The sequence below is a fragment of the Ranitomeya imitator genome, chromosome 6 (assembly GCF_032444005.1).
Source record: "Ranitomeya imitator isolate aRanImi1 chromosome 6, aRanImi1.pri, whole genome shotgun sequence".
NCBI lineage: Eukaryota > Metazoa > Chordata > Amphibia > Anura > Dendrobatidae > Ranitomeya > Ranitomeya imitator.
Window position 1 is genome coordinate 37,080,079 of NC_091287.1, and position 12,765 is coordinate 37,092,843.

At 45.6% G+C, this 12,765-nt stretch overlaps 1 protein-coding gene across 2 annotated transcripts in view; it reads left to right on the forward strand.

Annotated features, from left to right (window-relative positions):
* The window catches only part of RUNDC3B (RUN domain containing 3B), a 150,661-nt gene extending 144,670 nt beyond the window's left edge, over positions 1-5,991 (forward strand). For both annotated transcript variants that reach the window (XM_069729460.1, XM_069729459.1), the window contains 2 exons: positions 4,246-4,364; positions 5,347-5,991. In XM_069729460.1, coding sequence (XP_069585561.1) covers positions 4,246-4,364; positions 5,347-5,492 — 265 coding nt within the window. In that variant the 3' untranslated portion in view covers positions 5,493-5,991. The remainder of the gene's footprint in view (positions 1-4,245; positions 4,365-5,346) is intronic.
* Positions 5,992-12,765: the final 6,774 nt, after the last annotated feature.

A 12,765-nucleotide genomic window follows, 5' to 3' on the forward strand; every position in this document is an offset into this window, starting at 1 on the left:
CCTTATAAGCTTACAATCCAAAGGGTAAGAAAATATGAAGTTAGTTCATCTTTTTTTTTTTTACCGGTGAGTGTATTGGGATTTTTTTTTCCCCGCTCTTCATGAAAAGCAGAGAAAAGGTTAAGTGTGGATGTGAGAGCGGAACACATACTGTCTTATGGCATTTCAACAGGCGTTAAATATCAGCTAATTCATTAGTGAAAATGTTACTTTTTGCTGAAAGACTCTCATCTGCACAATGCATACACATAGCTGGAATGTAGTAATAGCAGCAATTATAATAATGACTTTTGGGTAAACTTATTTGAGTGTTTTTCCAGAGTAGCAAACTGGAAAGATTTTAATAGTTTAAAGGGATTCTTCTAGAAACCGCTCTTGTCAATAGGCTTTATACAAATGTTTCAGCAGGAAATAACATTGTTTAAAGTTAGTTTTTATGCCAACATGTTTTTTTTAAGAATAAGTGATTTAATTTTGTTTATTTTTTTATTTTATAATCTTTCTATTTTTAATATTCTACGTCATTACAATAGACTGACACTTTCCGGTTGATAGATATTACTTCTCCAAAATCTTCTCATTATCATCCTGACAGTCAGCATCATCATGTATAGTGGTTACTGTATATAGATAACACAGGATCCATAGGTGATGGTCACAGCCATAGCCGGACTGTCCATCTGACAATTCTCACAAATGGCACAGGGGCCAGTGCTGACTTTGGGCTGCTCTCCTCTTCTGCAAGCTGTGAGGAATGGCCGGTGCAGGGGGCGGCGATTTGCATATATCACATTCTGATTAGACATGTCTGGCCTTACTCAATACACTTGCATTGAACGAGGCACGGCACGTCTAGTTGATATGTGCCGACATGTATGCAAATCACATACTTGCGGTCACTGGTCCCCTGCTCCCGATCCCAGTGATCCCTATGTGAGGATTCACAAGTAGGAAGCCACACAGCGATGCAGACTTGTAGGCTAAGGCTGGAGAATGCCTTAGAGCTGTCTACAAAACCATAGCCTATATTATTAAAGGGTAAATCTGGCTTAGGAAAAAAATATATTTTCCAACACCCTCCTAGAACTATTTAGTGGAAAGCTGCTCATCGTGTCCTTGAAACCTAGTAGAGAGCGTGTATAAAGAGTTCCTCTCTCTGGAAGACCCAATCTGTTCATAGAATACTTTATTCCAGAAGTGGGCAAAGTGCAGCCTGCAGGCCACAAATGACCCACGGACTGAGATAGCCGAGGGGCTGAAATTGGTGGCCTACGGGCCGCACCTTGCCCTACCCCAGCCTGTTCGACACCGCCTATTGTCACCCCTATCTGCATCCTCTGGATTCAGGCAGCGGTAAATGCATTGGTGGCGGAGGGGACGGTGTACCCTTCTTACACCAACCAGCGTGAGACAGCTGACGCTATGACGTCATTTTATCGCGTCAGCTGTGCACTGCAGTCAGTGCTTTGGAGAGAGCAGAGGCACTTTTCAGAGCGCCAGGGAACAAGAAAGAGGTATGTGGTGTGGTTTTTCTTTTTCATGTATATGGTATGTTTGGCTGGACATGGAGAGGCTATAGGCTCTCATGCTCGACGAGAGGAGGCTATGGGGTTCTCATGCTGGACATAGGGAGACTGTGGAGTTCTCATGCTGGACATGGGGAGGCTACGGGGTTCTTATACTGGACATGGGGAGGCTTGTTGTGAATTCTGCTTTTGGGCTCCCTCCGGTGGTTGTAGGTGGTAATGCAGTTGTCCCTGGGTTGCAGTCCTGGTCAGGTGTATCTGCTGATTGCAGTTCTGACTGGGGTATTTAGGTGTGCAGGATTCATTAGTCCTTGCCAGTTGTCCATGGTTGTTGGGAGGTGTTGGACCTCTGTCTGGTTCCTCCTGCCTTGCTGCCAAATCAGCAAAGATAAGTGTCTGGTTTTGTTTCTGTGGCACACATGCTGTGTGCTTGATAATTCAGTGCTATTCATTTGTTTTTTCTTGTCCAGCTTAGATTGTGTCAGTATTTTCTCAGTCTTGTTGGATTCTCAGGAGTTGCAGATATACGTTCCATGTCTTTAGTTAGATGGTGGAATTTTTTGTATTATCTGCTGTGGATATTTTTTGTGAAGGGTTTTAATACTGACTGCTTAGTATTCTGTCCTATCCTTTCATATTTAGCTAGAGTGGCCTCTTTTGCTAAATCCTGTTTTCTGCCTGCGTGTGTCTTTCCTCTCCTACTCACAGTCAATATTCGTGGGGGGCTGCCTATCCTTTGGGGTTCTGCTCTGAGGCAAGGTAGAATTCTCTTTCCATCTATAGGGGTATTTAGTCCTCCGGCTGTGTCGAGGTGTCTAGGGTTTGTTAGGCACACGCCACGGCTACTTATAGTTGCGGTGTTAGTTCAGGATTTGCGGTCAGTACAGTTTCCACCTACTCCAGAGAAAGTTTCATGCGGCTCCAAGGTCACCGGATCAGAACAGAGGCTATGGGGTTCTTATACTGGACATGGGGAGGCTGTGGGGTTCTCATGCTGGACATGGGGAGGCTATGGGGTCTCATGCTGGATGAGAGGAGGCTATGGGGTTCTCATGCTGGATGAGAGGAGGCTATGGGGTTCTCATGCTGGACAAATGGAGGCTGTATGGGGCTCTCTTGCTGGACATGGGGAGGCTGTTTGGGGCTCTCATGCTGGACATGGGGAGGCTGTATGGGGCTCTCTTGCTGGACATGGGGAGGCTGTATGGGGCTCTCTTGCTGGACATGGGGAGGCTGTATGGGGCTCTCTTGCTGGAGATGGGGAGGTTGTATGGGGCGCTCTTGCTGGCCATGAGGAGGTTGTATGGGGCTCTCTTGCTGGACATGGGGAGGCTGTATGGGGCTCTCAGGTTGGACAAGGGGAGGCTATGGGGTCTCATGCTGGACATGGGGAGGTTATGTTGGTCCCATAGTGACCATGGAGAGGCTATGTGGATCTCATGCTGATCATGGGGAGGCTATGTGGGGATTTGTATGGTATATAGGGGCAGGCTCAAATGGTATATAGCAGGATGTCAGCATACTTAATTCTGATCAATATTAAGTAATACAATTAATATAATTATAATTAATATGTTGATATTAATATTGAGCAGAATTAATTTCAGTCTGTTGGTTCGGCCCTCCACAACAGTCACAGTCTCTCGTGGTCCCTTGGGGAAAATTATTTGGCACCCGTTAAATTCAATTGATACCGAAAAATGCATAATCTCTCCTGTGGCGACACTGCAGGGAAACTCTATACTTACCGCCACATATTTCCTACTATTTAGGATGCCCGAGCATTAGGGAGGTGTCATGGACTCTGTATTTGTAGAGGACCTGTTGCGATCCTCATTGTTTAACTCTTTAACTAAACTTAGCTACAAATGTGCATTCCAAGGGTCTGAAACTTGCTCATGGTTTTTTTTTTCTATGTACTTTAATTACCAAAACCTCAGTGCCAAAGCGAAGCAATAAAAGACGTCCTATGTCGGCGGCGTCGAGCTTTGCAGACTTGTTCATGAACCTCTGTTACCTCCTGAGTATCTGTATATCTTGTCATACTGGTCTAGCAGTAATATTTTGACATTACCCGATATCATTAGGCAGAGAATGAGAAAAATATGTGAGAAGGAATATATTAAATGTGGTTAGAAATTATCAGGATTCTTGAGTCCAGGAAATTTGTACTTTTAAGCAAGAACATGACATAAAAAGGCAGCTCTAACCTGTGACATTAAATATGATGCGTGACCTGTATTTTAACCCTTTAAATATCTGCATTTTCTCAGGAGTCCAGTAGGCGGTCCTAATTGGTGATAGTTGTCAGTCATTGATTAGTACCGCCTGCTGGACTCTTAAGAATAGAAAGTGTAGAGACGTAAATTAAGAAAAACTGCAGGAGCATCTGCGTCTACTTGTGAACTGTATCTTCCTGTCCAGGCTGAGAAGAGTGATTGCAAAGGTGTCTGTTTCCTACGTTATCACTATGCGTATTTACTTAGAAGAAATGCTTTTGTCTGTCACAATCTGGGTGGTGACCCATACCTACTCTCCTGGATATTCTGGGTCGATCTTCTGAGATCTTCCCGATTTCCAGCTGAGTGAGCGAATCTCCCATTACGTAACACCGCGAGCTGGCGCTGCATATAACAGGGGGAAATACGCTAGTAGACACCATGATCTCGGCATAGACACGGCCTTGCAGTAAACATCTTGGCACATTCTTATTTTTCAGTAAAGCGTATCATCGTTTTGGGCACTTATCTGCTGATGCCAGCCTATCTCAGATTTCATTTGACCCCGGGCATTCACAGGATGGAAATGGAAAACATGACTGCTCCCGCCTAAGTGGAGGTGAATATTTTCTCAATTTTGTGTTTTTTTGTTTTTTTTTAAGTCTTCCTAAGAAGGAATACCACCCCTGTATGTCATATAAGAACTTTAAAAAAAAATCAAAACAAAATGTAAAAACATTTAAAAAAAAAATCTATCTAGACCTTTGCACGACCCAGTATTTTACTCAGTCACAACTAGCTCTCAACCTCTAAAAAGTCACTTTTTGGAGCATTTTTTTTTTCAAAATGCTATAATGTGTACTTGATTGCAAATGTCCTATTATTCCGTGTATGCAGCTCCTGTGCAGGCCTATGTGTCTACGTAGTAACAGACTACCTTGTGTAGTCTGATCCTGAAGTCATTTTGTTATTTTAATAGTCCCCCTAATTCCTGCAGCCTCCTGAATTTACGTTTGTAAGAAATAAGGGGACTAATAAATGGCAAATGGCATAACATTTTGACAAATTATGGTTCAAAAATGGGTGGAAGCCAAACGGGAAACTAAAACTGGGTGAGGTTTAAGTAAACCCAAGTGGCCAGAGTTTTGTCTGATCCTGGGTTGGTGTAGACCAGTGTTCCCCATCTCCGGTCCTCAAGAGCCACCAACAGGTCATGTTTTCAGGATTTCCTTAGTATGGGCCAGGTGATAATTGCATCACCTGAATAGGCAAGAATTCCATCAACTATGCAATACTAAGGTAATCCTGAAAACATGACCTGTTGATGGCTCACGGACCGGAGTTGGGGAGCACTGGTTTAGACTTAAACACCCTTATTTTTCCAACTAAGATGTTGGTAGATATGTATTATGACTGCAGAAACTTAGATCTAGATAGGAGCAATTGTAGATTCTCCATGAAGATTTTTTTGAGAAGTGGAAAATATTGTTTACATATGTGGACATGCGCATCAAAGAATTTTAAAGAGTAATACTAAATTTTCAACATGAGCCTTTCTGGTTAGAGCATGTTTAACTTATATCGGCTTTGTGTTTGGCCAGGTAAAGAAGAAACGCCTTCATTACTTGGCCTCTGTGGATCACTCACCTCTGTTGCAAGCTACAAGTCCCTCACAAGCCTCAAATCCAGCGAATGTCTTGCCAGTCCCACCACAGAGATGACAAGCCCGGGCCTGACCCCATCATGAACCGAAGTAATGTGTACAGGAAAGGACAAGCTTTTTCTCTTCTTTTTTTCATATGCAGACTATAATCCATATCTTGACGAATGCAAAAGAAGGCACAACGTCATAAACCAATTTTCCGTCCAGAATACATTGCTCCAGAATTTTTTTACTGCGCATTGAGATGGTATAACATGGCACAGCTAGTCGTAGTGCCGCAGTCTGCTTTTGATTAATGCCCAAGTATGTTGCCAGTATTTGCCATTCCATCTAAGTATGCAGCTTAGCACTGGACTGAAACGCGTGTACACTAAACCAATGATTGTTTCACATGGTGATGTGGTGCCATCTGCTTGTCCTTGCGTTGTTTTATTTCCGGTTGTAAGCTTTTCCTCCTTTTTGTGCCATCTGCGGGTCTACACAGCTGAACACATGGGCCTTTTTTTCTATTTTTGTATGTGCAAGGTTAAAACTTCCAATAAAAAGTACAAAACACAGAAATAAAACATGGGTTAACAGCAAATATTTCACAGTTGATTATTCAGACTCAACTTGTATGGTTTGGTCCAGATACTATAGAGAAATTGCCAAAATGCATGTGATAAACCCATCAAGCCAAGAAAGCTTCTGCAAGCAGACTTAGGCTATGTGCACACGTATATTGGTCCACTGCGGATTTTTCCACAGCGGATTTGATAAATCTGCAGGGCAAAAACGCCACGGATTTCACTGCGGTTTTACAACTGCGGTTTTCTAAAGGAGCAGCTGTAAAACCGCTACAAAATCCGCAGAAAGTGACATGCTGCGGAATGTAAACCGCTGCGTTTCCGCGTGTTTTTTTCCGCAGCATGTGCACAGCGTTTTTTGTTTCCCATAGGTTTACATTGTAATGTAAACTCATGGGAAACTGCTGCGGACCCACAGCGTTTTTCGCATCGTGTGCACATACCCTTATGCTTTGCAGAGTCCAGGTTTTCATTAGTGATAAGCGAGTATACTCTTTGCTCGGGTGGTCTCTGAGTATTTATGACAGCTCGGAGATTGTTTTCCTTGGCGCAGCTGGATGATTTACGGCTGCTAGCCAGCCTGAGTACATGTGGGGGTTGCTAGGGAATCCCCACATGTAATCAAGCTGGCTAGTAGCCGCAAATCATGCAGCTGTGGCAAGGAAAATTAAATCTCCGAGCATTCATAAAAACTTGGAGACAACCCGAGCATGCTCTGGAAAACCCGAGCAATGAGTATACTCGCTAATCACTAGTTTTCATCCTTTGACACTATACAGGGAAACTGGTCTACGCTGCAGGGCCCCCTCGGTTGCGTCCTGTGGAGTAGCTGCTGACTGGTGGAGCAAGCTAAGAGATAACAAGTCGCCTGGTCAGTATCTAAGATAGGGTCAAGGACAAAATTGGATCCAAAGACATAGTCTGGTGAAGTTCCCCGTGGTTGAAGGGTCCTGTGGAGTAGCTGCTGACTGGTGGCATGAGCCACAGGGCCCCCTTGGTTGCATTCTGTGGACTAGATGCTGACTGGTGGAGTGAGCTAAGAAATAACAAGTCACCAGGTCAATATCTAAGATGGAGACAAGGACAAGTCTAATCCAAATACATAGTCTGGTAAAGCCCCCCTAGTTGAAAGGTCCTGTGGAGTAGCTGCTGACTGGTGTAGCGAGCTACAGGGCCCCCTCGGTTGGGTCCTGTGGTGTAGCTGCTGACTGGTGGAGCAAGCTAAGGGATAACAACAAGTCATTACATCAGTATCTAAGATGGGGAAAAGGACAAAATTAGATCCAAAACACAGTCTGGTGAAGTTTGGTCAGATCTAAGAAGGTCAATTGGAAGTAAAAAGGGGAAAAAAAAAATCAGGTTGTCCAAAGATCCAACCAACAATTTATCAGACTAAAGAGGAACACAGCTGGGTCAGAATACAGAAATTCAGTTGAAAAAAAACAAGGGTTCTGTCGAAAACAAAACAGGGACTGGCTGCCGAACCCCTTTTCTGATTATTACACTGACAGGATATTTTCATTTGCTGGTCAGCCAGACCAACTGATCGACCCAGATTACTGGCAAGAACAGAAAGGAAGCAACAATGTCTGACAGATACCTTCAGCGACAGAGCGGGGGGACAAGTGAATTTACGACAACACCAGACTGGAGTAACTTTCAACAGAATTAATCAAACAACAAAATACAGGAAAGTAGACTTTAATACAAAACATGTCATTTAAATACACTTAAATTTGGCCCCAAATATGTAAAATCATTAAAGTTTAAAAATATTTTTAATTACAAAACCAAAGTAAAAAATATCCCTTCATGTAGTTGAACAATCAAAAAGTCTTAGACTTTCTAAATAATGGGCGTGTGACACGTAGGAGGTAGCTATAATTAACGCCTCTCCATTGCGCGTGTGTCTTTATATTTTGCACTGTGTAGTGATCAGGTAAAGATTTAGCAACCAAGGACGCTTCCATGTTACACATGACGTGTGTTTTGTTTTTTTTCCCTTTGATGTCTTTAAAGAAAGCACCGACCAAGGAACCTGAAATTTATTCGGACTCCCATGACAGCACTACGAGAGAGGGGATCCGCCCTTCAGGAACAGGAAACCTACAGATACAAAAGGGCGGCACCTCTCCCCATGCATCAGTTGGTTTCCTGTTCCTGGAGGGACAGGATCCTACAGATTTCATCTCGTAAGGAGCCCAGGCCGGCCGGTCGAATCTGGTAGCGGGGGGGTCTCCTACCTCGACCGGTGCGGAAAGTCCTGGAGACGCCACGGTGGTCCAGGCTGGACTGCACGTCAGTGGCGTTGGCAGCAGGGAGCAGGGTCCGGAGGATTCCTTGTCTCCGGAAGCCGGCGTTGGTAAGTTTCATTCCCCCCCCCTGAGCAGACGGCGGCAGTGAGGTGCGGTGGTGTGGTTGCGGCGTCGGAAGTGGAGCGCCGTCCGGAGCACTGCTGGGCATTCCCGGCGTCCTGCATCGCTCACTGAGCGTTTCCGGAACGCTGGGGCGCCGGGGGTGGAGCCGGCAGGCGCTTCCGGTTTGCGGGTTGACTGCGCATGCGCGGTCTTTCCAAAATGGCGGCGCCCATGGTCCGGTCGCCGGTTCTTCTGTACTACCACCGCTAACCTCCCAGCTGCAGCCTGATCATCAGGAACCAATGGGGAACACGCCAGGTGGCCTGCTGACCGGAATACAGGGGGATATAAGCAGGTGTTGGCGATAGAACCCTGCTTTTGGCCACAGCTTCATCATGGCAGATGATGGTGAGCAGCAGCCTCAACTTCTGGATAAAGTACGGCAGGAAGCCGTGGGAAAGGAGCATATCAGAAGTGACCAGTCCAGCCGTAAAAGCTCGTCCAGGCAAGGATCTAGAGCTTCGACTGGCAAGGAGCCCCCTCGTGTTCCGGTACCTTTCTCTTTGGCGTACACTGGTAAGTGATCTACGTGAATGTTCACTCAGTGACGCGGGCCCCTTATACTTTGTCATTCTAGGGGAAGAGAAGTGCAAAGTCGAAACATAAGGAGTGTGCCCTATGTGAAGTTCCCTTACCAGATTCCTACCCTAAAAAATTGTGTGCCTCCTGTATACAACAGACGGTGAGGTTTACAGGAGTGGAGGGATTGAGTGACATCAGGCTAGATAGATGGTATCACCCTTATTGTCCTCCCCTAGGTAGCGGAAGAATCTGCTTCTACGGCTAATCTGCGTGAGATGATCCGTACAGAAGTAAGGGAATCCCTGCGGTCTATGTCCCAGGCGGGAAGTTCAAAACAGAGAGCCTCGGTGATCTCTGATTCGTCAGAGGAAGATAAAGAGGAAGGTTCTTATCGCTCAAATCTCTCTTCCTCGTCATCAGAAGAGGAATCTGGCCGATTCTGTCTGCCTCTGGACCGGGTGGATAAGTTAGTCAAGTCGGTCAGAGGTACGATGGGCCTAGAAGAGCCTAAGACTCAGCTTTCCCGTCAGGAGCTAATGTTCAGTGGCTTGGAACACAAGAAACGCAGATCCTTCCCGGGGATTGATAAGATTCAAGACCTGATTCTCCGGGAATGGAAAAAACCGGAGAAGAAAGGTTCTTTGCCACCGGCTTTAAAGCGCAGGTATCCCTTTGAAGATACGGATGTGGATACCTGGGACAAGGCCCCTAAATTAGATGCGGCAGTGGCGAAGGCATCTAAGAAAGCAGCTTTACCTTTCGAGGACATGGGGTCCCTTAAAGACCCTCTTGACAGGAAGGCGGAGATCTTCCTTAAGGGTACGTGGGAGATGGCAGCCGGATCCTTGAGGCCAGCAGTGGCTGCGACTTGTACAGCCAGATCCCTAATGGTCTGGTTGGAACAGTTGGAATCCCAGCTTAAAGAAGGCGCCTCCAGGAATTCTATTCTAGGTGCGCTTCCAGTGATTCAGGATGCTGCGGCTTTCTTGTCGGACGCGTCGGTAGGAATGGCGGCCAGAGCAGCAGGACTCTCCAACGCGGCTCGTAGAGCCTTATGGTTGAAGTGTTGGTCGGGGGATATCCAGTCAAGATCCAAATTATGCGCTATCCCATGTAAAGGGGAATATCTCTTTGGGCCAACCTTGGATGAGCTGCTCGAAAAGGCTGGAGATGATAAGAAGAAATTTCCTAATTTGTCATCAGCTTCTTACCGGCGTCCATTTAACAGAAGGAGATTTGGTCGTGGAAGGAAGCGCGCATCCTCACCCTCTAGAGAAAAATTTAGATGGGAGGATAGACGCAGGAGAGGTACGGGTTACATGTTTCGCCGTTCCTCAAAAGAACGTAAGAAACCAGACCAATGACTAGCAATCCCTGTGGGAGGGAAATTGTCAACCTTCTCTTCCGCATGGACTAACATCACGAATAGTGTCTGGGTCCGAGGTATTGTATCGGAAGGCCTAAAATTGGAATTTGTTCATTGGCCTCGTGATAAGTTTATGCTAACCCCCTTGCGTTCCTCCACTATTGAGCAGACGGCCTTAGAGTCAGAGGTCATGACTTTATGCCGTAAAAATGTACTGATTGAGGTTCCGGAGTCAGAGAGAGGAAGAGGATTCTACTCTCCTCTTTTTTTGATTCAAAAACCAGACAAGTCGTTCAGGACTATTATCAATCTTAAATCCCTTGATGAATACCTGGTTAATACCACGTTTAAAATGGAGTCAATCAGTTCTGCAATAAAGATGTTGTTTAAACACTGCTTCATGGTAGTTGTGGACTTAAAGGATGCATACTATCATGTTCCTATCCACGAAAACTTCCAGAAGTTTCTACGTGTGGCGGTGTCTATGGGAGGTATTGTTCGCCATTTTCAATTTAGAGCCCTTCCCTTCGGCCTCTCAACGTCTCCCCGGGTATTTACTAAAGTAATGGCGGAGGTTATGGCGCACTTACGTGAATCCGATATTCTCATTGTTCCTTATCTGGATGATTTCCTAATAGTGGGGAACTCAGTAGACCATTGCCTGGCTCAGGTTAAAACAGCTATATTTAAACTGGAAAATCTGGGCTGGATCATAAATTATGATAAATCCCGATTGCAACCCCTAAAGACCCAGAGGTTCCTAGGGCTGCTGTTAAATTCCGAGTCCCAACAATGCTGTCTTCCGCCTGATAAATTACTTCATATCCAACAACAGGTGTTAAAAGCAATTAATAAACCATCCATGACCCTTAGACAGGCTATGTCTCTGTTAGGTTCCCTAACTTCCTGTATCCCCGCCGTCCGTTGGGCCCAGTTCCACTCCAGGCCTTTACAGTTTGACGTACTACATTATGATAGGGTCTTACAGGGTTCCTTGCAGGGTCAGATGACATTGAGTCCAGGGGTTCTTACATCTCTTAGATGGTGGCTAGAGGAAGACAATCTGTCAGCAGGAGTTCCCTGGGTGACTCAGGTGACTCGGGTAATCACAACAGACGCCAGCCCCACGGGGTGGGGGCTCACATGGGTGACGTGGTAGTCCAGGGTCTATGGGACCCCCAAACATCAGCCTCTTCCAATCAGAAGGAGTTGATGGCAATTGAATTCTCAATTAAGGAACTCCTCGTGTATCTACAGGGTCACCATGTCAAAATCCTCTCCGACAACCAGGTGGCAGTGGCCTACGTGAATCACCAAGGTGGAACACGCTCCGAGTTATGGAAATAGCGGACCGCCTGCTCCGGATAGCGGAAAACCATTTTCTATCTTTAACAGCAGTGCATATAAAAGGGAAGGAAAATATAAGGGCGGACTTTCTAAGTCAAAACACCTTAAGACAAGGAGAATGGTCTCTGAACTCAAAAATCTTCAACCAGATTGTCCGCAGGTGGGGTCATCCAGAGGTGGACTTATTTGCCAGCAAGGACAACAGAAAAACGAAAAAATTCTGTTCCTTGAATCCCAGGGAATATCCGCTGGCAGTGGATGCCTTCCTGATCAGATGGGATTTCCGGTTGGCTTATGCGTTCCCCCCGCTAAACCTGTTGCCTCTGGTGGTCAGAAAGATAAGGGAGGATCAAGCGAGAATCATACTGATCGCTCCGTTCTGGCCCCGAAGAGCTTGGTTCTCCTGGCTCAGGACCATGTCGGTGGAAGACCCCTGGGTACTGCCGGACATCCCGGACCTACTTCATCAAGGTCCGATCAACCATCCACAAGTGAAGGGTCTCCATTTGACGGCATGGTCTTTGAGAGGTCACTGTTAAAAAACAGAGGATTTTCTCCAAATCTCATTGATACCCTTATGAAGAGTAGAAAACTCATAACAACTAAGATCTACTCTAGAACTTGGAGGAAGTTTCTGGCCTCTTCAAATTTTAATATCGAAGAGGGTTTACCAATTAACCAGATTCTAGAATTCCTGCAGAGAGGGCTAGAGCTAAATCTATCCACGAGTACGCTAAAAGTACAAGTCTCAGCCCTAGGGGCCCTATTTTCTTGTAACATTGCTGGTAATTATTGGGTATCAAGGTTCATCAAAGCAGCTAGTAGGTCCAGACCTATACACAGGAATAGGTCAATGCCTTGGGATCTCAATCTAGTCCTCTCTGCTTTGACTAAACAACCGTTTGAGCCTTTACATTCAGCCTCACTTAAATTACTATCCCTCAAAACAGCATTTTTGGTGGCAATTACATCTGCTCGTAGGGTAGGAGACATACAGGCTCTTTCTAGGCTCTCCCCCTATACAGAGTTTCTACAGGACAGAGTAGTCCTCAGACCAGATCCAGCTTATTTACCGAAAGTGGCCTCAGATTTTCATAGATCTCAGGAGATAGTTCTACCATCATTTCTCCCTAATCCTT